Source organism: Schistocerca americana, chromosome 3, assembly GCF_021461395.2.
Source record: "Schistocerca americana isolate TAMUIC-IGC-003095 chromosome 3, iqSchAmer2.1, whole genome shotgun sequence".
Classification (NCBI taxonomy): Eukaryota; Metazoa; Arthropoda; class Insecta; order Orthoptera; family Acrididae; genus Schistocerca; species Schistocerca americana.
Window position 1 is genome coordinate 525,332,420 of NC_060121.1, and position 25,502 is coordinate 525,357,921.

Genomic DNA, 25,502 nt, shown 5'->3' on the forward strand with positions numbered 1-25,502 from the left:
CCAACTGGCCCCAGAAGGGCTGAGTGCATTCCAATTGCCAAATGCGCTTGGTAGACCCGGAATGTCAGCCACCTAAGTGCTAGCCAAGCTCAGCAGTGCTTAACTTCAGTGATCTGATGGGAACTGGTGTGACAAGACTATTGGCTCCAAAATGGAGTAAGAGTTCACAATTCCTCCCCCTACCCCCATGAACTGTGGACCTTGCCAAGATAGAGTGGGCTTTGTGGCTCTACTATAAGGATAGCTGCACTGCAGGTCCAATCACATTGGGGAAATATGTGTGGCCAGGCCAGACAAACATAGTTTCTGAGGGGAAAAAAGGTAGTAGCCTTTTCCATTGTTGCAAGGACAACGATCTAGAAGATTGAACTTGCATTGTATCATCAACCAATATGGACTTATGGACTTGCTCTTTTGGAATAGTGTGAGTGGTTGCCAGAATGGGGAAATTACAACTGTTATAGTTCCCAAAGACATGCAGATCTACTGTACGAAACAGCATGGAGAGCTGTATTACAATGGTCGAAGGACTTCAGATCACAACAAAAACATAATTTTTCCAACAGAAGAAAATTATATGACATACTGAGAGAGGGAATACCAATTTTTCACTGAAAAAGGTGCCAAGTTGCTTGAAATACTGGACTTAATAGGAGTCAATTTTTGGACCATTTGGTTTAACTGAATTTAGGTTTATCATGATGCAACAAAACTGCTTGACTTAGATGCTACTGGTGATTTCTAGAATAGTGCTACGAGGTAATCTTGCACTTGAGCTTGACATCAATGGCTTTTCATCAACCTATTCATCATGTTACATAGATCCCACCATGTTAAGAGAACCACCTGGGTTATGAAAATAAGTCAAGGAAAAAAAAATTAGTATCAGAAATCAAATTACAGAAACTTACCTGTGTAGTGTAATAACAATAAAATATCACTACACTGTTTAATGCCATTCATGCTTGCACCAGCTAATTTTAATCAAGTAAATTGGAAAAGGAGATGCTAATTTGTAAAAAGCTGCTTCCTCCACTGTTTTACTAAACAGCTATTGTTTCTCTCCAACTTTTAACTTACTATTAAATTTATTGTACTGGAATTTCCAAAGGAAAATCGTTGGTTGGTTAGCATCACATTCTTTGGATCATTTGACATGATAAATCAAGATTATGTGGAACTAGCTATTTTACTTGAAAATTAATTTGTAAATATGGCTAGACAGTGAAAATTGATAAGGATTTTTAATAAACACACATGGATGTAATTCCAACCAACCACTTTTTACACATTACACTAATAGAAATTCTTCTACACAGTACAAGGAGTTCTCTCTTTCAGTTTGTTTTCAAATTTTACTTTGCAGTATGTCACAAATTTTATAACCCTGGGTACACAGCTTTACTTCTGCCAGTACCTCGTCTCCTACCTTCCAAACTTTACAGAAGCTCTTCTGCGAACCGTGCAGGAAGTTTCATATCAGCGCACACTCCGCTGCAGAGTGAAAATCTCATTCATGAAAATTTTAATTGCAGCATTAAGCACCCCATTTTGAGTTAAAGACAGCCTGTAGAGTAATGACCAATTTTCCCTTCTGGAATTGTATTATGTACATTATCATTCCTTTTGTTGAACTGCAGTAGATTATCCGCGAGGGAATAAATATACTGTAAAGCAGTAGTCAGAATGCCCAACTCCTTAAACAAATGTCTACAGCATGATCCTGCGTGAGCACCTAATTATATTATTCTTATAGCACATTTTTGAGTAACAAAGACTTTCTTTTGAAAAGATGAGTTACCCCAGAACATTATTTCATATTATAACACTGAACAAAAATACAGAAAATATGTCAACTTACTGTCACCATACATCCATAAAAATGTAAGTCCCGTTGAAAGTACATCAGCACTTCTTGTGCAGCTTTGCGATGAACTTGGCTACTAAGTGACTAAAATAACTTTTCAATCCTTGAATCTAATTATTCAGAAAATTTACTGAAAGAGTAGTTATTAAAGTACCTTTTATAACTATTATTTTTGAATACCTTTTTTAACTATTTTTTTATTTTTGAACTGTTTGGGATTCCCACTTTATTACCTTGGGCAGCATCTTGTTTAATAGCTTTGCACCAGAGTAAATTACTCCACCTGGTATTAGAGGAGGTGAAGTCTCAAAGAAAATTATTATTGTGCCTTGTGTTGTAATTGCTTACTTTTACAGTTCAGGTGGAACAGATTTTTCTTGTCAGCAAGAGCAAGTATTCCAAGATACTTGAAAAACTTTATTCAAAGTGTGCATTTTCTAAAGTAAGATAACATTTACTGCTAGCTTCTCCTAAACAAACAATATTCTTTAGGCTTACTGCCCCAGAAGATAATTATATAAGACAACAGGGAGTAAAAGAAACATGCAAAATAAAGTGAAACTCTCTGTCTTCGACCAACACAATGAAAGTGCATAACACATTCAACTGAGCTTCTTGGTTAGGTTACCAATATCTTGACTCCTTTATAACATTTATCCAGCTTGGCCCCTAAGCAATTTTACAAAGTCAGTTTGATTTGGAATATGACCATTAACGTCTACGAGGCGCTATCCAAAATTTTCAGGAATGGTGCTGCCATCTGTTGAAAACCTTATCTTTGGACTAATTGTCACCATCACCCTCGAAGTAGTTCCCATCCACATGTACACACCGGTCCCAGCACTTCTGCCACTGGTCAAACTTTTCTGGAAGTCCTGTTTTTTGGAGGGTGTTTATCACCGCCAGCGGTGCTTCTTGAATCCTCTTTAGAGTATTTAACTGACGGCCTTTAAACTAGAGTTTCAGTTCTGGGAAAAGAGCGAAGTCGCAAGGTGTCAAATCTGGCGAGTACGGTGGGTTGGGTACAACCGACATGTTTTTTGCCAAAAAGGTCCTGGTGAGCAAGGATGTGTGACAGGGCACATTTTCGTGATGCAGCAGCCAGTTCCCTCGTTGCCAAAGTTCGGGCAGTCATTGCCACACATTTTCATGGAGCCGTCGCAAAATGTCACAATAGTACGCGGAATTCACTGTTAGATTGGGTGGTATGAATTCTTTGTGCATAATTCCCTTGGTATCAAAGAAGATGACAATCATGCTCTTCACCTGTCTCGCTTTTTTGGGTTGATTGTTGCTTTGTCTCTGGGTCATAATCATAAATCCAGCTCTCGTCGCCGGTGATAACCTATGACAAGAAGGTTGGATCATCAGATGCGGTCTGACGAAGGTCCATGCACCCTTTGACATGCTGTGCCTTCTGATTGGCAGTCATGATCCTTGGCATAAATTTTGGGGTAACACGATGCATGCCGAACTCATCAGTCAACATTTGTTGACGTGTCCCATAACCAATACCCACTTCATCCGCAAGGTCTTGAATGGTCCAATGTCAATCTACACGAACCAACTGTTGAAGTTTGGCAACAACGTCTGGCATTGTGCGGCTAACAGGCTTACCAGTGTGAGCATCATCTTCGACATCTGTACGGCTGGCCCTGAACCGAGCATCCACTCAAACATATGCATATGGCTCCTGCTCTGTCCCCCAAACACTTGTTGAATCATTGCAAGGGTCTTCATAGGACTTTTCCCCGAGATTCGCACAGAATTTGATACACACGCGCTGTTGTGTTCGTGGATCCATCGTAAAATCGCCACACACCAAACACAGAGTATTACGGAAATCACTGTGGACACACAACATAGCCTTTCAGCTGAATGCCACACCACACACTGACTCATCAGATATGCAGCTCTCACCACCTAGCGGTGCAAAGATCTATTACTCCTACTTTCCAGAGGGCAGCACCAATCCTGAAAATTTTTGATTCCACCTCGCATGACATGTTGTTAGTACTGCTGGTTCGAAATTGTGTAATATGAGTCTTTGTGAGATTAGGACTTGAAAATGTTAGCTGTGGACTGTATGTAGGCTTGCTTATCATCTGAGCTGTATCTGCTAAGGTTGAGTTTGGACCTTTGATCAGCCTGTGAGAGTCATCAGTGAATCTTACATTCTTGAAATACCGTTAAAAATCTTACGTAGATCATTCCTGTATGTTATGCACAAGAATTAGGCAACTATGGTATTACTTTCATGCTATATCGATGGGATCTCCAGCTTTCTACTGTGAAGTAGTCTCCATCCATGTAACAGTGATGCCATTACAGTTTGCTACTGAATTTTTTAATATACAACAAAAGCCTTTGATAGGATTACCGAGAAGAATTTTTCTTATTTAGCTGTGCCATCATTTCCATCTGTTAGGTTTTTATTGCTTTCTCTGTGGAGAACCTTTTAAGAAAACCATAGGCAGTTTACAGTTTCTGGTCCGTTTAAGGAGTCAGCTGCTTTCTGAAACATTTTTGAAAAGACTACTTTTGAAATGACCAAGTAGTGAAATAAGTTTGTAATTGGAGGTGGCTTATTTATCTCCATTTTTATGCAAGATGATTTGCTAAATTGCTGGAAATGATCCCCTGTTCGATAAAGGGGAAGGGAGGTCATATGGAATATGGCCAGAAATATGTTCCGCAGGAAGAACAATCACTTCCACAGGAGGAACAATAACTTAAAAGTGGAGCTAAAAAAATCTCTGACAGTAAACCCAGTATCAGCACCAGGCAGGTGACCTGCCAGTATGGTGTAAGCCAGAAGATCATTTCAAACATCCCCCACAAGAGCTGCTGCCATCAGTATCATTACCTACGGACTAGTCTCCCCGATAACGGTTTCGTTACACGTTTGTTACACAGGCCACCACAGTGCTGGGAGTTCTGTAAACCACCCTACACTGGTGAGGCTACCTTTATGAGTGGCAGCATTGTCAACCTTCTCAACTCCCACTTGTGAGCTATACAGAATTCCCAACGTATGGTGAAGTCAACGATCAGCACAGATTCAGCCAGTGTAAGGGGTCATTGTTCCACAACACCTCACAGGCGAGGTGTATCTACAATCCCTGAAGGTGACTCTGCCTTCCCTTCTGTAAGACGTGCCTTTGGTGTTACAAAAGATAATGTGACTACTACATGATGCTTCAGCTCACTGCCATATTGTGTGGAGCTGAAACACTATTACAGGCCGAACATCTCCATCTGCCTGGTGTGTTCTCATGTGTGCTTTCAATAACTAAAACCCACATTGTCAAATTTCTCTTATTTCCACCCTCAAGTGAAGTACTTCGTTTGCAATGCACGTCAGGCCATTTTGCTACTTATCCTCTTGGAGATCATCTCCTGCAGTTTATCTCCATTCAGCAATATCACCCTGTAGACATATCTACAGCACATTTAAGTCTTTAAGGAAACAGCATTATCACTTGTTTATAAAAATACTAAGAGCATGATTCTGTCAAGCCAGCACAAAATTCCCATAGTCAGAAATACCATCATAGCCAAAATTACTTTTTATTCGCTGATGAATTGATCTGCTTAGGAGTTGTATTTTTAAAATTAATGATTATTTATAGTAGGTGTAGTAGTAAACTAATGTATCTGTATTTGGTGGCCAATGACTCTTGTTAGAAGTAGAATGTTGTTATTATTTTAGGTGGGTTCTTTTGGTTTACATTAATTTCTGTTCTCTGATGCTGTTTGTTTTTACTTAGTCTCTGTGTGTGTCACTATCATCTGCCATTGAGTTGTAATATTCAAATAAAGTCTGTACAAATAGATTATTACAAGCTTCCGTTACAGCCCCTGATTACGTTACAGGCCACAAGCATATGTCGTTTCCAGGTACATAGTTTTCAGTGGTAACGCAAATAACAGCAAATTTGATGCAACTGGCCTGGTGTTGGGGTGACCACAACAGAACAGTTCTTGAAGTTGTCGGGAGGGGAGAATTGGAGGGGGAGGGAGAGGGAGTGGTGGAAATTTCAGATGGAAATAATATTCAGAAGAAAAAGCTTTTCCGATATTGTCAAAGTCAGAGAGATTAAAGACTATGAAGGAGAAGGAAGCTGAGGAAGAAATATGGCTGGAGAAGGGTGCACAAGCACAGGAACGTACTGCGACACAGGTAGTGGCACTCACTTGCTTACTTTTGTGTACACCTTTAGTTTGTATGTGGGCTAAACTAAAGACTGTATGTAAGGAAGAGCTCATGGTGAAATTCACCACCACCACCACCACATTGTTGTCCTCCTGGCTCTACAGCCTTTGGTGAGCTTTGGCCTGCTCTAGGGCATCATTCCATTCACCCTATCCAGCGTCTTGCTTCTCCATCCTCTGACAACAATAATTTTTTTAATCTTTCTGTACGTCATCCAAGGATCGAGGTCTTAATTCTTCCTCTGCTTCGTCCCACTGGGTTTTATAGAACATAGCCCAACAGAACCCGAAGAAAAATAGCACTTCCACAAAATACGTTGCCAATGTTCCCAGACAGACAAATTCAGTAACAAATTCCATTTGCGACTGGTAAATTTCTAAAATTGTATTTAGTTTTGGTCGTGTTATTCACATGTTTTTGGTTTTATTGATTTTCATTTCCACTTCCACTTTCGCTGCTGCTGTCGCTGCCACCAGTGCCCTGTGTGTCTTTTTAGCAGCCAGTTCTGTTCTTGCAATAATATCCACATCATCTGCACAGGCCAGAACCTACACCATTCTATTTTATATTGTGCCTATAATGTTGACTTGAGCAGTCTTTATTACATTCTTTACTGCATATATGAAAGTGAAACCGCTTGCCTCAGTTCACTGTTAGCTTCAAAACTTTGTGTTAAATTTCCTCATGTGGTGTCTTCTGTCATCGTCCAGCATCGTGACATGCGCAGGTGTTTGCAAGTACAGTGCCGTGAAACTTTCCTGCTGAACGCCAGAGACGCAATACACAAGCGAAATTTGTTCCTCAATTTACTCTTTGATTGTCGATTGCTGTTCCACGTCCTACTCCTTGACAAAAAAAACATGAATCCAAGTGTTAGATACAGAATAATTTACTATACTGAACTTTTCTCACACTTTCGCATGAGTTACTGATTGCAGTGTATTATTGTCTGTTCTGCTTTGTTAATAAATTGTTACATCAAGCTGAGCCAAACCTACTTTCCTTATTTAGCCTACAAGCACACTCAGATCCATCGATCGCAGTCATTCAAACCGGTACCGACAAGGTGGTGACCCCAACGTGATCTCCTGCATGCACACTGAATTTACGAGAAGTCCTTGCAAGAAATTGAGATGGCGAATCCACCAGAGCCAACAAATACTTCTGTGGCGCGTCTAGCGGTGTGGCTACCACTCTTCCAGCCACAAAATCCATCCCTGTGGTTTGCGCAAGTTGAAGCAAATTTTTTCTACGCAGGTATCACAGTCAATGCCACAAAATTCTTGCTAGTGGTCAGCCAACTAGATCATCAGTACGCCACTGAGGTTCAAGGCATCATAATTAGCCCGCTGGGAACGAACAGCTACGACCTACTGAAAGCAGAACTAATTCGGCGCGTGTCCACTTTTCAAGAAGAATGAATCCAGCAGGTGCTTACCAAAGAGGACATAGGCGACAAAAAACAGTCACAGTACCTACGTCACCTGCGGAGTAAAGTAGACGCAGGTACAGCCCCGGACAGCTTACTGCACATGATCTGGAGCAGCCGGTTACCACCTCCAGTGAAAACAATCGTGGTGTCGCAGACTGATGCGTCTTTAGATGCAGTGACTGAATTAGCTGATATGATCCAAGAAGCAATGATGCCATCAATATTTAGCTCCGCCACCACAGCATGCGTCTGTGCGGTGACAACTGTTTCACGTGCATATTATGATGTTCTCGTCAACAAAGTGGACTTGTTATCACAGAAAATCAGTGAGCTGTTACATTGTCGTGACACAAGCAACACGAGCTGTCATCGATTCTGTCGCCGCTCACACAGCCGATCGACAGCCTTGTCTACGATAGGGACAGAACAAACAGTCTGTTGGTACCATTGCAGGTTGGGCGAGCAAGCACGTAAGTGTACGACACCCTGCGCCTATCCAAACGGCAGTGGCGATCAGAAGTGAGCGCCTCCTCCGTTTGCTGTCCGACAGCCAGGCGCCTGTTTGCGAGTGACCGACATTCCACCTGGAAGTACTTAGTATGCACAGGTTCCAATTTGGCAATATTTCCTCAAACTGTGCTGTATCAGGAGTAACCGTCTTCGCCCATTTCCCTCACAGCTGCTAATAACTCCCGGATTATAGCGTATGGCACTATGCGCTTGGAACTCGACCTCAGGTTGCGGTGCACTTTTGCGTGCGACTTTACTGTCACAGATGTTGCCGAACCAATCATCGAAGCTGACTTACTCGCCCACTACAACCTGCTGCCTGGCATGAGGAACTCTCGCCTGGTCGACAACACCACTGGCTTAACCACTTCCAGATTCTATTGAGACGCGGTAATTGATAGCGAGTACGTGGAGCTGCTGCGAGGATTTCCAGCCATGACACGACCATCCGGGGCACTTAAGGAGGTCCCTACCTCTTGTAGGCAGCGACGTTTAGCCCTAGATTGCCTCAAAATAGCGAAGGCAGAATTTGACTGCATGTTGCGCGATGGTGTAATCCGGCCTTCCAACAGCCCTTGGTCCTCACCATTACAGCCGGTGCCAAGGAAGGAAGGTGCACGGAGGCCGTGCGGCGATTATAGAGCCCTGAACGTCTGGACAATACGCAATCATTATCCCGTAGCCTTGTTGCACAATTACAATTATGCATTGAGTGGTTCAGTAGTGTTCACTGTATTTGACTATGCAAAGGCCTACACACAGATATCTGTAGCCGAATGTGACATTCCAAAGACAGCCATCATCACTCCTTTTGGTTTATTCGAGAGCATGTTCATGACTTTTGGACTGAGGAATGCCGCACAGACATGACAGTGCTTCACAGATTCCATGCTACAGGGTTTACTTTTTGCGTTTGCATACCTGGTCGACATTTTGGTTTTTTCGTCGTCGCTTGAGGTACATCGCCAGCGATTGGAACACAAGGGAATCATGCTCAATACCTCAAAATGTGTCTTTGCCCAGCCTGAAGTAGACTTTCTTGGACATAGAATTTCTGCAGCCGGATCACTACCACTACCTGAGATGGTGGAAGCCACTTCAAGCATTCCGAGGCCCACCTGATTTATAAATCTTTCTCCCAGCACAATCTCTCTCTGAACACTGATTGAAACATTGTTTATGATTCTGTGTTACTTTTCTTTACAATCTGTACCTAAATAGTCAGTATAATGTAACTTTTGACCATCATGATGAAATAAACTGCTAAATATTGATTATACAGTTACAACATTGGAGGCTGTAGAGTCTAAAAACAAACTGTCAACAGCTATGTCCTTCAACTCTTACACAAGGAATTACCATGGAAAATAATACAAAGTTAGTCCTCAACAACTCTAGGCCCCCCTCCACCAGTACTATTTGACAGAAAATCAACGTTAAAGTTTTCACGAACAATAAGTCTCCACTTAATTACACATAATCTTTTTGAAACTTTATATGCTTGATGAAATTTCAGATACTTTTTCCTGATGGCCTATAAACTGTCACTACTACAAGATTATGGGTTTAGTGATCCAGTATTGCAGCAAAATTAAAATTACTGTTGAACATAATATTCACGAACCTGAAGTGCCTGGCATTCTACTCCTCCTCTTTACTGCTTGTAAAGTACAATGATAATAGCTATATCCATCAGGAGCAATACAGCCAATTTTGGCGATTTCCAAGCAATGTCTGATATGCGCACCAGAATCTTGAAATTCAATCTACCCTTTCATTTTTCTGATGGACATGAAATGTTCATTAGTTTATTACTGAGCCTTTTGATATTTTTATGGAATACTCTGCGGGCATTTCCTTTAACATCCATTGTCACACTACATCTGATTACCTCTTAACCGAATAAGAACCAACACTGTAGCACATGCAGTCTTTCTGTAAAAGTGGAATAAAACTTCTCAAAGGTGCAACTTCGGCACACAAAAGCAGACTGTTCCCTGTGTAATTCAATGATGCACTCCAAGAGCTTTCCCAGGCAATACAACAGAGTTCCTTGCAGTGATGGGTGTATCAACAGATTACGTTCACAGCCTGGATACTAATTTGCAATTTGAGACAACTGTAAATATTTTGTGATTTTCATAGGCTACGGAAATAAGGAAAACATGAAGCATTCACATTCAAGCTATGCAGTGCATTATGCAGCTGAGTGAAGGACACTAATGTGTGAACATTTCCCTGCTTTTGATGATTTTTCAGTTTAACATTAACACATGCCACTAAACACTTTATGCAGCACTTATACCACTCACAGACTGAAATGATCTTCACATTAGTATGAGAAGCACTCTCAACAAAATGGTTGATGTCCTCAGTTATAAAGTCCAAACTGTTGGCTGCAAAACCTCTTATCATCACATGAGCTTTTCCAAGACCTCCTTCCAAAACAGCCCAAAACACAGGTGATATTGCTGGGCTCTGCACTTGTCTTAAAAATATTAGTTACTTGCTAATCATTTCCCAAAGAGTGATGTACCCGTTTTACATTCTCCTCATGACTACAATCTGACAATAAGAACTTCTTGGTCATCCTAAACTTTTTTCCAAAACAATGCCTCCACCTTATGCCGTGTATCATCTCCTGAACTCCTTGAGTAATGTAAATGCTTTAGTCAAGTCTCAAATGCATTGAAACTATTGGGGACAGCTAAATGAATCTCCTGGATCTTTTTAACTGATTTAGAAGGCTTCTGATCTAACTAACATTATAAACGTAAACTGCAGTTTGCAAAACTGCTAATTTTTCTTAGGCTACTGCTGCATCAGCACAAAGTTTCAAGATAAAATGCTCTCTTTCCAGTATTATATAGCAATAGTGACAATTACTGTATCTCCAGAAATGACCAGTTCAATTCCCCACCTGAGTTTTATTACGATACATCACACAGAAATAACACTGACATTACTCATAGTGACTGCCATAGCTGATGATTCAGTGGCAATTTCCACACTTGTCCACTTCATTAGCAGAGTTTTACTTAAGAGGCGCAGTTTACAAACTTTGTTCAATGAAAGATCATGCACATGTAGATGGGACAATGGTAGTGTTTGCAGATGACACCTCACTCATAGCAAAAAGTGATTGTTTAATTCGAATCCAGAACCTCTGTAAATCTAAGGAAGGCTAATAAATATTTCAGTGAAACAACATTTTAAATACAAATGACAATGTAAATACAAATGTAAGGGCATGGAAAAAATTAATTCTATATTTAAATAGTTAATTCAGTTCCGAACGAAGCTGGGAAGCACACATTCTTGTTACAGTTGATAAACACTTGACATTGAAGGGCCATATTAGCAAAGTACGGTCAATATATTTTTAACAATTAAATACATAAGACAGTAAATACTGACACTGTTTATGTACAATAGTCTAGTCTACTCATACTAACAATGCATCAATATTGGAAAATGTGGCCCACTTGCCCTCACTATATGTATTTCCAACAGTTACACACTAAAAAACAAATTAGATACACTCATTATTACAACGGACGAAATACAGATGATTGTCCCCTATGTATGAAGCAGCTTTAATTTACTTAAGAAAAGTACACAGTGCATGTAATTTTTCTTTTATTGACTGGTTCATCTCCTACTGTTGCTGTTCCAGGTAAATTGGACACACACAGTGTTCCAGAAGGGAAACTGCTAAAGAGTATCATTGTGAAGTGAGTGAATTGGTGTAGGCGTTCACATGCGATTTAATCATTACCTCGCTTAAAGGATATGTCCAAGATATCTTGCAATATTATGAAATGGAAAGTTGCTACTCGCCCTACAGCAGAGATGCTCAAGTTTTCGCCTAATGGTATTTGTCAACAATAGACATACACACACTTGCAAACACAACTCACACACACAACTGCAGTCTCAGACAACTGAAACCACACTACCCGTGTGTGTGTGTGTGTGTGTGTGTGTGTTGGCTGAAAGCTTGAAGTGTGAAACACTTTCTGCTGTGCCTATATGCGACTCAGTATCTCTGCAATATTGTGAATAGCACCTTTCCTTCTTGTAATGTATTTATTGAGGGCAATTTGACTACATCCATCCAATGGAGAATGTCTACTGCTGAACACACAAATATTACATCCAGAAGTAAATTACATTATTCTTTAACAAATAGTAGTGCAGTAGTTGTCTTTTAACTGGCGCAGATATATATATATATAACATCCAAAAAATGAGCACAACTATGATCAAAAACTACAGACTTAATGGCAGCAAAGCAAACCTAGTTATAGATTACTAGTCTACAATTTGAAGTTTGTGTTATCAAAACAACCAGGTGTTTTTAATACCATTACAGACACTGGTTTATTCTGAATAAGAAACATTAAGAAACTGTCACAGGGCAACAGGAATACTCCATAACTAAGAAACAAAGTTTACTGCTAACACAGATACTTAAATTAGGAAGGGAATAACACCATTTATTGCAAATAATTCATTGCACTGAAGATTATATCATTAAATAACACAGATAATGAAGGACTCAGCAAGTCATATACAGTAAAATCTACTTCAATTTTTAACTATGTTAGATACTGCATATGCCAACAACATAATACAATGATGAATACAAAAAGGAAACAGGCATTCTTTTTGCACTGACGATGGCGGTGGTGGAGGGGGAGGGGGGGAAGAGACAGAGATAAAATATATTTTTTCTCTCTCTGTCAGTTATTGGACCACTACTACACAACTATTCATTAAAAAAGAATGCAGAATGTAATTTACTTCTGAATGTTAAAATGAAAAAAATGGAAACTACCAGTAAACAAAACTTCCCTCTTCAACTAATGCAAAATATCAGAGATCGAGAAACATCTCGACGGTATTTTTGCCGTGCTATCACCCTTACATATTAGCCGACAAAGTTTAATTTTTGTTGGGTTAAAAAGAAATGGTCGTTACTATTAGACGTTCACCACAAAACTCCGCGCAGCAAAGTCACATGAAGAGAAAACTGTATTTATAATCGTAGTTTTACACCCAATTCAACAGGTTTCGTTGGAAAATTGGCTAATTTTAAAAACTCGTCTAATTCACATAATTCGAATATTACATAAACGCGTTAAGTACAGTTATTAACGCCGAAGATATTCCACATTCCATTCGACCCCACCCCACAAAAAACACAGTATTCCATGGTACTACCAAAAATAACATGGCACTTGCTTCTTTTTGCAGTCACCCAATTACTATGCAACGTCAATACTATGAAAATTGCGGAATTCAGACACCAATGGCTTAGAACCTACGAGTTTCCTTCAATTTTTGAAATTAAACATATAAAACAACTAATTACTCTACACATACAACTAATATTTGCAGCTGACATTTACCTATAGTGGATATGAATGTTGTTGTGAAGGCATCGTCCGAAAACCTAAATAGGATGCACGTTTTCCCAACACCTGAGTCACCTATCAACAATAACTTAAATAACAGATCATAAGTTTTCTTCGCCATTTTACGTAGTTCTCTAAGGCCCACAGACGTCACTTCAAGATTTTCTTTCCTTTAAAGAGGAAGTGGTACAGCCTCCGATGTACGGTACTGCCAACGTAGCAAATTTATGTTATCAACAATTAGCATAAAGCGCCTTTATTGATTTTATTATAATTTACAAGCAGAAAATGCATGCAAGCCCAGTTTGATGCTGTTTTGAGAGCCATATTACCAAACCGACTAAAATGTTCTTTTTGGAAACTATAAATTTCTTAGTTGTTGGCCATTCTGATTACATATCTTTAACGTTGTTGTTACGGCTTTCGTGATATAGTTGTCTCAATAAAATTTGGGGAGAAATGTGTGACTGAGCTTCTGTATCGATTGTGATAGGGGTCTGAGGGCAGTTTTCTCAGCAAGGTACATTCATCTGTTCGTGACAGAGAGTAGCTGAACGACAGAATCAGCTGTATCTTTCTAGAAGGAAAACATTGCACAACTATCGATTTACACAGGTAATCACTGTCGTGTGACTCGAGGCTGACGTTTCTAAGCCTTTTGGGGTTGCGTTGCGTCGCGTAGTTGATACTACCCAGCTAATTGAGGAAAGGTATAAATGAGTTAAATGAAAATTCTCTCTTCTATAGCAGATGCATAAAAAGAATCAACTGATGTTTATATGAGTGAGAGCTCTTGCTATTCGTTCAAGAAAGTGTCAAATTAAATTCTGAAGTATTGCAGTTGCCTCATTTCTCTCATTGTTGGTGTTCGCAGCTTTACCGCAGGATGACAACTTGGCAGCAAAATCCACCAACAGGCTACTATCCTGGACAACAAGGTTCATTTTATATTCTAAATTAATTTGTGTTTTATGAGCAAAAATAAAAGAATGCTATGAAACATCATTGCTCTAAGTGGTTAAGTGTAGCTCTACCTTAAACTTTGTGCTGTATTTGGTATACAGTATGTCACATAATATGGTGATAAGTCAGGGTTAATTATATTTTGCAAATAGGCACTATTGAAGATGATTCATAGTGCTGCTGGTTAAAATCTATTCTAATCCAGATAAATGTCATTAATTCTGTTACATTGTCGCATAGGTTAGAGAATAGGAGGGTGAGGGGAATTTAAATTTAGTTATTTATAACTTTCAAGTAACCACTGCCCTCATTTCATATTTCTGGCAACAGGTTAATGACTATTTCACTTGTTGACTATCGTGGAGTGCACGAGCAGACAAATGCACTTGACATTGTAGAAATGTTGGCTACCATTTAAGGTATTAAGAGTTTATCTAGCTTTTGTTTATGTTGTTGCAGTTTAAGTTCAGGGAGAGTATCCCATGACATCTGTCGTAATTGTGGAACCATTAGCAGATATGTTCACATCTTTTGACATACTTGCACATTTAAGTTTACAAACACTTGCAACATTTTACTTGGGCAAACCTCCTCAGCAGTAAAAAATTTTACCATGTTGTCATTTGCAGAAAACAGGATAGGAATGACTGAATTTTGTTCTAGAATCAGATATTTTAGTTCAGTGGTATAAAATAATATAAAAGTAAAAATTTGTAACAGTGTAAATGTACTTTTTGTGCAACTTGTACTTTGTTAACTGGACTTCTTGAGAAATGGTACACACATTTAGAAACACTCAAAAATCTATATATGTACATATTTTGCAAATCCCTGTACAATGTTTGATGGAGGGAACTTTGTACATCTTGTGTATGAACACTAATCTCCCTTGTCCTTACAGCTCTTGTGTGAAGCAACAAATTCTGTTTGTGATGGATTTGTTCAGACACTGATTAGGTTATTCTGTTTTGTTCTGTTGCAAGGAAACAGGTATATTACTTGTCATGAGTTAACTGTTGCAGAAGCAGAGCATATTTTCAATTGCAGATTTTGAATAAGCTAAGAAATTTGTTTGTAAAATTATTTTTTTTGTATTAAGATAATTTGCACTTCGTTTCGAAGAGAATGTTTTCTTGCCACTGAAATGTGCAGAGGTTTTACAGCTTTTTTAGTAGTTTGCCTTCTCCATTGTATTGAATTCGTTTAAAGTTTGGAGAGGTTTCTGCTTGTGCAACATACGAATTCACCAGAGATTTTGTTGTGGCAATATTTGTGGGACAATCAGGAAACTACAATCATTTGGTAGAGTCGTCATGAAAAAGGTTATGGTATAAAATAGGAGTGGATGATCAGTAAGTAATGCTGTATATGAAAGGAGTCTTATTTGCATTCCACCTGAGAAGTGCTCAAAAAGCTGAAACAAAAGGCTTTTCCACTTAACAATAACTTCACAGCCAAAAAGGCGGCAAATGAAGAGATTGAATACTAGCTTTGAAACTGGTGTTAATCTGTATTCAAATTATAAACAGGATAACATTAAAAGGCCCAAGATTGAAGTGGTAGGAATTCCTGCTGGTATAATAAAAAAAATTTGTCAAAAGTGAGGTAAATAAGAAATTTAACCTCATGAATTTCTATCAACCCATATGAGGGATGTATAATAACAGAAATGAGAAGAATTGTAGATGAAATTCCCAACTTGTGAATGGATTTTTCAATTGCCATGATATTTTGAAGTCACCATAACAAGCATCTAAGCATCTAAAAATGTACTAATGGTCAGAGACTGTACTGAAAAATATAGTTTATGAAGTAATTAAGAAATCTGTATCCTTTTGTAAATGCAGATTTCTTGAAACAAGCATTCAACAGTACCAGTCTTTATGCAGTAAACTTTGAAGTTATTTTGAATACCTCCTGTTTAATCGTGCACTGTTTGGTTTGCAGAAGAGTGAGTCCATGAGAATAGCAGTATTGGTTCTCCTATGGACTCAAAAAGGTGTTTAATTGAATCCTATGGAAGTCTCTGCTTACAAGGGAACCTCCCCATTGCACCCCCCTCAGATTTAGTTATAAGTTGGCACAGTGGATAGGCCTTGAAAAACTAAACACAGATCAATTGAGAAAACAGGAAGAAGTTGTGTGAAACTATGAAAAAATAAGCAAAATAAACAAACTGAGTAGTCCATGTGCAAGATAGGCAACATCAAGGATAGTGTGAGCTCAGGAGTGCGAATAAACAAAAGAAAATACAAAATTACAAGCAGGAAGATTACGAAATATGTAAGCGAGAACTACGCGAATAAACTGGAAGAACTCTAAAAATGTTCAAAGACGTTTGTTACAGAAACTAATGTCAGATTCCAACAATATGACGACGCATATATTATCAACACAGATCAGTCCGGTTTTAACTATGAAATGAAATCAACCCGCACGTTATCGTTAGTTGGAGAAGGCGACACGGAATGTACTGTAGACCAGCTGCATGCCACTTCACATAGTTATACCATACAATATGCTCTGAACAAAGCAGGATTTCTTTTACCTACATTTTATTTATGTTTGCAGGGGAAAAAAAAAGGTGTATTTGGACCACAAGTTCAGCGACGGGTGAATAGGGCACTTGCGCAAACGCCGAATGTCATTGTGAATTGCAGTGCGTCAGGAAAAATGGAGAAGAGACTAGTGAAAGACTGTAATGAATGTGTGATTGCTCCTTTTGCGAACAAAGATTTTGCCTTACTCCTTGACAGCTATACAGGACAGAAGGATCAGGCATTGTACAATTTTAGTGTGGGAGTAGACATGATTACCATTCCTCCAGCTTGTACACCTCTTGTGCAACGTTTAGATGTGTTTGGTTTTCGGCAAGTGAAATACTTTGTAAAAAGATTCTATGATTTTGCGAAGCTGCATAGGTACACAGAGCAGTATTGTTTACGTGATCGTGTGTCAATTATCAAAGCTCAGGCACTCACACATAATCAACTTCGCTCTCCAAAATTCCAGGACATGTTCAGATTTGCTTGGACATATGCAGGATTTGACGGTCTACACACGGAAAAATTTGAAAACATTAAAAACATATGTTTTGACAGAGCACAGGGAAAATTGTGTGACTGTGAAACTGTTGCATTTATTTGTTGCAGTTTATGTGACAAACTCTTATGTTTTCATCACTTTCTTGGGAGTGATTATCACATCCACAAGAAAACCTAAATTGGGCAAGGTAGAAGAATCTTTTTACCCATTCGCCAAGTGTAAAAGTTAGGTGGGTCGACAATATATTCCTGTCATGTGACACACATGCCATCACCAGTGTCATATAGAATATATCAGACGTGTTTTCCTGAGGAGGAATCGGTTGACCTATGACCTTGTGATCAAATGTTTTCGGTTCCCATTGGAGAGGCACGTCCTTTCGTCTACGAATCGCACGGTTTTGCGGTGCGGTCGCAAAACACAGATACTAAACTTATTACAGTGAACAGAGACGTCATTGAACGGACAGATCATAACTTTGCGAAAATAAAGTAAGTAAACTTTTCACTCGAGGGAAGACTTTAACCAAGGACCTCTCGTTCCGCAGCTGCTGACACTAACTACAGGACCACGGGGCTCCTGAGCTCACACTATCTTTGATGTTGCCTATCTTGCGCATGGGCCACTCAGTTTGTATATTTTGCTTTTTTTTTTCTCCATAGTTCCACACAACTTCTTCCTGTTTTCTCAATTTATCTGTGTTCCACTGTACCAACTTATAACTAAATCTGGGGAGGGGGGGGGGGGGAGGTTCACTTGTTACCCTTGTTAGTAACTGAAAATCCTATGGTATTGAGGTGGTGTTATATGGCAGCCCTTGGATCTTAGCTAGCTAACAAACATTAGGTTGAACTGGTGAAAGCAGCAGCCTCATGGAAAGAGAAACTGATATGTGGTGTGCCACAAAAATCATCCTAAGGAGGCTGTTACTTCTGATTTTTCTTAATGACATGAGTTCGACTGGGCCAACTCTCATTTGTAGGTGATGAGATTTTGTTCTGAAGTGAAAAAAATGCCTATGAGGCAGTGCATGTTCTTTTTGAGGCCTAGGAATGATTTATTGCTTACAAAGTGAGAACAGTGGTGCATTGGCGGTCATTGAAGCTGATAAATTAAGAATTTGTGTTTGGTTTTTACTAAACAATGGAAACTCCAGTTTGGAATATAAAAAATGTGAAAATTCCTGATACATTACCACTCACAATCAAGATAGAAAACATACACACGTGTGTGCAATTCGTACACATGACTGGTCTCACTTTCAGTTCCGACTGGAATGCGACGCATTCTAGTCGTCTGCTGGTGGTAGCTGGTAGCTGTCATGTGTGCATGAGGTGTGCTGACTTATATGAATGTGTGTGTATTATTTTTCTGTGCTGAAGAGGGGTTGGGCCAAAAGCAGTAATATATGGAAGTCTTTTTGTTGTGCCTGTCCGTAACACAGTGGGTCATCTTTACGGTGAGTGACAATCTGTCCTTTTTCTAATATTGTTAAGTTTGTGTTTAGTAAACATACATAACAGCCACATTCATGCAAAGCCGTACCATGACACTGCAATGCTGGTCATCAGTTAAAATGTACTATTGATGGACTGTTACATATCTTTATCTCCCTCAGTTGTTGCAGCACAAAATATTGGCATTTCTATAATACTTCCGCAAATATTTTGGCTCCACATACTACTTTCAACCTATTAGGGCTTCCCTTGTTAACGATTCTCATCTTGTTACAGAACGTCAGAAATTAGGATGACTGTTTCACGTAGATTGTTAAAGTGTTGCTTTTGTGGTTGGTTTAAAGCAGGATAAAACCATTCATAATTATGTCATCAGTTTGATGTTTATAACAACATATTGGCTGTCTTGTGTAACAGATTTTTATTGATTTGCAGTTATTACCAGTGATTTCAGTGTTCCATGTTGGTTCACTTCACCTATTTACAGTATTTTCCAGTATTCTCAACATGTTATTCATGGCCCAGAAATGATGCATAGGAGTTTTATGAGATGCATAGGGTTTGGTAGATGGTAATATATACTTACCCCGTTAGATTTGGAAAGTTATAATGTTTGTGAACAAAAGTTAGACATTACCATGAATGCAGGGTAGCAAGCAAGTTAGAACAGTGACATACTATAAGTTTATGGTGATAGTTACAATAGGTATAATATAATTGAGTTTAGAATTTTAATTCAAATAAGACAGGCATTTGAATGGAACTCTACAGTAAACTTTGCAAAAGATCTGTGGCAGCTGGCAGTGCTCAGCTTGCAGCTGTGTAGTGAAAATGGCTGCAGGGTGATAACAAATGTATGTAGGTACTGTCATAGACATATATAAGTTCGAATTATGTGGTTGATTGAGGTAAACATGTGAAGGAGGTTCGCAAAGCTCAAAACTACTCTCGGGGATATTTGTTCACCAACTTTGTTATGGTAAATAATTCTAACAGGTGTCAAAAGTTTGCCAAGAATGTGCATAGTAGAATGTTTAGTAAGCAATGGTTTTTTTAGTTAATGTTATTTTATGAGAGACATAGAAATACCAAGCTTATTGACACATTGTAATCACTAGTATCAAAGTCTTTCAGTATGTTCTCTATATCGTATTGAAATGTTTTCATTCCATTCTTTGTTGCACCATGCACACACTTGCTGGTGCCACCTTCACCACCAAATTACTACTGGGATTTAAATTAATAAACAGATGCTGTCTAAGCCAAGAGAGTGTATTTCAAATTGATGGTTGGCAAATTCCTGTATTGTTTCTAGCAACAAATCAGTGCAAAAGTTAATGGTTTGATGTAGGCAACAAATGAGCCAAATTGAAGGCATATCATTGTCATCTTCTTATAGGATCTCTACAAACTGTACCAAAAACAAGCGTGAACATGTACAACTCTTTAAACTATCATCAGGTTGCCCTCCATGGGCAACTATTCTAATTTTGTCAACGGCTTTTATAGAAAAGTAATTGCTGTTAGCAGCAACATTCCATAGGTTAACTGCAATGTTTCATACCTAGCACCAATCATGTTTGGAGCAGCTGCCGTGATTACATTATTGGCATGTTTACTGTGCTCATATATTAGGTGTGTGCTGCATGTTGGAGACCCTTTCATGGTGTTGGGAGGGACTGAGGCGGAGCTAATAGGAAGCTGAAGCATGGTGCTGGCCTTTGAATCATAAACATAACTCTGCTTTCAAATGGTAGAAAACCAGTTAATTCCAGTGTGCCACCAAGTTTCAGCTGGTAACAAATAATGAGGATAGCAGTTTTACAAAGCACCGGATATAGCTGGTCGGTTTTTAACTGCATAGATGTACAAAATTTAGCTTGTGGAGCCACCACAGAGATTGAATTATGATGTTTCCTAGATCACAGATAGTTATATCAAATTGCTTGTGTGTCTGTCTCCCATCTGTTTTCTGAAAGAATATTGCTGTCCGTTACAATAATAAACATTTGAAGTGTTGTTTCTATGTATAAACTAAACTGTCTGAACAGGCCTTGTAGGCCCAACGTTACCAACCAAATGCTGTGTCATCCTCAGCCCATATGTCACTTAAACTGTCTGAACAGGCCTTGTAGGCCCAACATTACCAACCAAATGCTGTGTCATCCTCAGCTCATATGTCACTGGATGGCGATATGGAGGGGCACATAATCAGGACATAGCTCTCCTGATTGTAATCGGTTTTCATGATAGTTCATATTTGCTCCACTGCATTGTACGGTATGCTTTAAATGTTTAATGGCTGTAAAAGTTCATGAACTAGTTATATATGTTTGAAAAGAGAACAGCTGTTCTCGACAATCTCATTGCAATGCTGCTTGTTACAGAACTTTAAGGGTTGTTGGATATTTCTGCATAAATTACATTTTGTGTTTAGGCCTGTAATGGATGTGTAACTAGATATGCAGTATTAATTGATAAAATACAATTAAAAGAAGTGGCATGGCAGCACATGAATAGCCATTAGGAGCTTTATACATCAGAAGATGTGTTAAGAAAATATAAAGACAGATTCTTTTTTATAGAGGCTATGACTGGATGGTGTTCCTGTTCCTGCTCCTCCTGGAAAGAATCCACAATCCTCTGTCCCTTCTGAATTGGTCTTATCAGATTAACCCTTAGCCACTCTTATGTTGTGGAGCCGTACAGATAAGAGATCACACCCTCGTGGAATCCTGCGTCCTCCCAGCTCTCCATGCTAAGCATGGTCCTCCTGGTCATTTGCTTCTAATACTGACACACATTGTATGGACAATTGAATGGTGTCTTAATTTTCTCTGAGAACATGGCTTTTCTTCTTAGGTATAACTTTTTAAACTACTTTTGGGGGAGGGGGAGGTGATTGAGGTTTCCTGCCACATGCCAGGGTCTGGAGGCCCCTCGACCCTATTTCCTCTGCCAGATACCTTTGTCGTCCCTCGTTTACTCTGTTTTATTTGGTTTTAAATACAGTTAGCACCTCTTCATGCCACACCCTATTTTGCATTTTAGGAGTAGTATTCAGATTGATGCAAGACCTAAGGATTCCTTATCCTTTATAGTAGCTGATGACGAAAGAACAGTTGAACAGATTTATAGTTCCTCTAAGCTACTGTGTGCTGTTTCTACCTTTAATATCTTGATTATAATAGATTGGCATGGAATGGCTGTGGGGGGGATGACTTTCATTACGTGCTAAGTCTGGGTGACTCTGACCAGATTATTTCTCTTACTTTATTTTACGATTGTTGGTCCAACTGATGTTGATTTAATTTTTAGCCTTCTCAGTTTTACTATTACAGGTCTTTCCAACTTTTCCTAGCTATCTGAGCCCTTAATTGGGTTGGTGGGAGTTAGATGAGGTTAGGGTTTGTCATACTGTACCAGTTGCGTGAGACTTTGTCCAAACAACTTTTCTTTCTGACAGTGGAAGTACAGTACCATGTATGTTTGATGGATGCAAGTAGAGCTCTCAATGCACTGAAACCAAATGATGGATGTGACAGAAACTGGAACCTTTACAGCATATGAGCTTTTCTTTGGCGAAAAATAGAGAATAACTAGGAACAAAAATAATTTGTTTCTTTGTGGTCTGCTTTCACTATGAGTGATATTTTTCAGTATGAAAATAGGCATTAACAAAAATTCATTGAGGATATTTGTGAAAGATACTTGAGAAACTGGAGCTACACACTCTATTTTTTGACGGCGACAGAATTGTATTTATGACTAAAAGTGTTATTGAGTGCTCACACAATAACAGGATAAACTGACCATGTTGGTACAGTGGCTAATACACCAGACTCACATTTGCTAGGAAAGTGGTTCAAATCCGTCCCCAGCACCCAGAGTTAGACTTTCATTTTCTCTGAATCTTTAAGGCAGATGCTGGGATAGTGTCTTCAAAAAGAACGTGGTTGATATCCTACCTCAATCTGACTTGTACTCCTTGCAGCAGGGCAGGGACGGTCGGTCAGTCTCTCTCTCATCTCCTTACTCTCTGTCATTTTCATTGAACAGTTCACCTACCTCTATATTTCTTCCTTCCGACGTCCCATCACTCTGCAGTAGTAGATACACGCTAGGCAGTGTAAAGCAGCATTGATGAAACCACTACCTAATACCTAAACACATTTGCCACGTAACTCAAGTTGCAAATCAGTTCCTGTAAGTTCATTTTCACAAATTTCAGGCGGTAGGAGAATGCAGTTTAATTGCAGTAAGCATTTGAAAATTCTGTTAATGTCTTTTTTATTCATATGTAATCACATGAAGTGGCTATAAAGTCAATGTTTAATGATGCAAATGCTTTATCATTCCAAGTTCATTGTTTATCCAACATATTTGACATGTGAAAGCAGCCGGAATTCCTGCAATTCCGACCTGATTAATTTTGCGATCTAACGGTCACTGACCCACCACTATTAGCGAGTTGAACATTCAGTTGTTTCAATGGTCTTCTATGTTAGAAGTGCTCACCAAAGTATTCCCTCAATAACACGGAATGTGCCACGCGGAATTCTCTCTACGATCTAAAGATTACACGCTTCTAAAATTTCAACTAATTAGTTCTGAAACCTCACGCTTTTCTCAAAATGTTCGCAACTTGAACCACTTTAGTCACTACACATTCTATCTGGAATGATCTCCCTAGTTCTTCATTTTACATACTATTTTCGCGGATACATCAAGCAGGGTGTTCCTCGGAAACAGGTTAGCGGGTGACTCTCTCAATGCTCCTCTCCTCTTTGCCCATCTGACTATCTGCACACAGGAACCGCTTAATTCTGATTGGCTATTGATCTGAATGACCGATCAGAATGGTTCTTCCAAATCATTCTTGCAGCCAAACTTGCCTTAGCCAACCACTAATCAGATAGTCATTTATGTCATTACAATTTCAATTTCTAATATATTGTTTAATAAAATAGAATGAAATGCAAAATATCCTTTAAATTAATATAGAAACTTTTCCGCTTCAGACTTTTATTCTGGCTGCTCTCTTACAAAAGCAAGCACACATTGACGTTGCACCACCATTTTCCCACGGTTCAATTTTATAAGGTTTTACATAAAATGATATTAATTTTTAACATATGTCCCACATACACTCTTTCATTCCCATGTATTCACACAAAAACTAGTAAGCAAATAATAATTTTGAATGATTTTTATTGTACATGATGTAGAGTAATTAAAGTTTTGAAAAGAAAATTCCAGTTAAGTGATTTTATGTACTGTGAGCTTTGTTAAGACTTCAGATGATAATAAGACATTTGGTTATTGCTCCTAACTGAGTTTTTAAGCATAAGTGTCGGTTTTAGGATATTTAAGTAATTTTCTCTATCTCCGTAACTATAATAGATGAAAATCTGAAATTTGGACAGGATCCCTTCCGTAATAACAAAAGATTGCATACCAAGTTTGAACAAAATTGGATGATAATTACTATGGTTTATTTAGATTAGTAAGGGGTATGAATTTCTGTACTGACTAAATGTTACTTAACTGTTCTCATGGCTGGTAATGTCAGCTGCGTTGAGAGTCAGAGTGAAGAAAAACATAGCCAACCTGCAGCCACTGAGCTGCACAGCTGCGTGCCTTACTGCATCGAATGTTATTTCCTAATAACTTGCTACATTATATCCTCGCCACTGATCTTGTTGTTGGTGGGATGTTAAACCTCAGTTTTCCATCCTTCAACAGGATAAATAATTTTAATCATTATGATGCTAAAACTTCATAGATCTTAAGTTGTCAGTTGTGAGTTACATGTTTCTACACATCAAGAAATGCCCTGTGGAAGATGGAAAAACCCTGTATATCAATACAAACAGGCTTATCCTTCTGTAGCAAAGGATTAAAACCTTGTATCTTGTAACATTCAAATCCTAAGGTGTGAAACCTTGCATGTTAGAAGGATGTCTCTGCTTAGAAAATTTCTGTTATTACTTCATTGTTGAGCCAATGAAAAAAGGTTGTATGATATTATTGGCCAGGTTTGGTGTTGTTCAGCCACGTGGTGCAGGTCTTCTATTTGATACCACTTCGGTGACATGCGCATTGTGTTGTACCAATGTAACAATTATTTAGAGTCCGTTGGCAATATTTGTAACATTATTTGTGTAAGTTAACAATGTTATAGTGTAGTGATTAATGTACAATAAGCTGTTTATTGTTCATTGATTAGTTAATATGTGCAGAAGATGAAACAGATTATCCAAAAATGGTAAGGGCGCAAATGATGTACACTTCTTTAAGTAAAAAAACTATAAAGTGTAATTCTATTAGTGAAAAAGAATCACGAATCCAAAAGTTAGCTTAGATTTGCCTTGTGAGTTTCTTTCTACTCCTTATATGTACGTAGTAACATTACGCTGTAAGAGTATAGTAATTACACAGATTGGCCCATAAGTAGGTAGTATATAAATTTTACAGCCAGTCAGCAAATTTTCTGGAGAGAGTTCTTGATATTGCAGGAAACCTACAAGCAAGTAAATAACTGTGAATATTGAAGATGACTAAATAGTTAAGACTTTTCTTGCTCAGAAGG

The 25,502-nt window shown here is 38.7% G+C and overlaps 2 protein-coding genes across 3 annotated transcripts in view; one reads left to right on the top strand and one right to left on the bottom strand.

Annotated features, from left to right (window-relative positions):
* LOC124605499 (ras-related protein Rab-10) overlaps positions 1–13,639 on the bottom strand; it is a 31,208-nt gene extending 17,569 nt beyond the window's left edge. The window contains exon 1 of the mRNA XM_047137227.1: positions 13,440–13,639. Within this exon, the coding sequence (XP_046993183.1) occupies positions 13,440–13,566 (127 nt within the window). The 5' untranslated portion in view covers positions 13,567–13,639. The remainder of the gene's footprint in view (positions 1–13,439) is intronic.
* A 192-nt stretch (positions 13,640–13,831) lies between these two features.
* LOC124605497 (protein lifeguard 1-like) overlaps positions 13,832–25,502 on the top strand; it is a 44,718-nt gene continuing 33,047 nt past the window's right edge. The window contains exons 1-2 of one of the 2 annotated variants that reach the window (XM_047137226.1): positions 13,832–14,060; positions 14,320–14,383. In XM_047137226.1, coding sequence (XP_046993182.1) covers positions 14,332–14,383 — 52 coding nt within the window. In that variant the 5' untranslated portion in view covers positions 13,832–14,060; positions 14,320–14,331. Of the gene's footprint in view, positions 14,156–14,319; positions 14,384–25,502 lie in introns of both variants that reach the window. The other variant, XM_047137225.1, reaches the window with a different exon arrangement.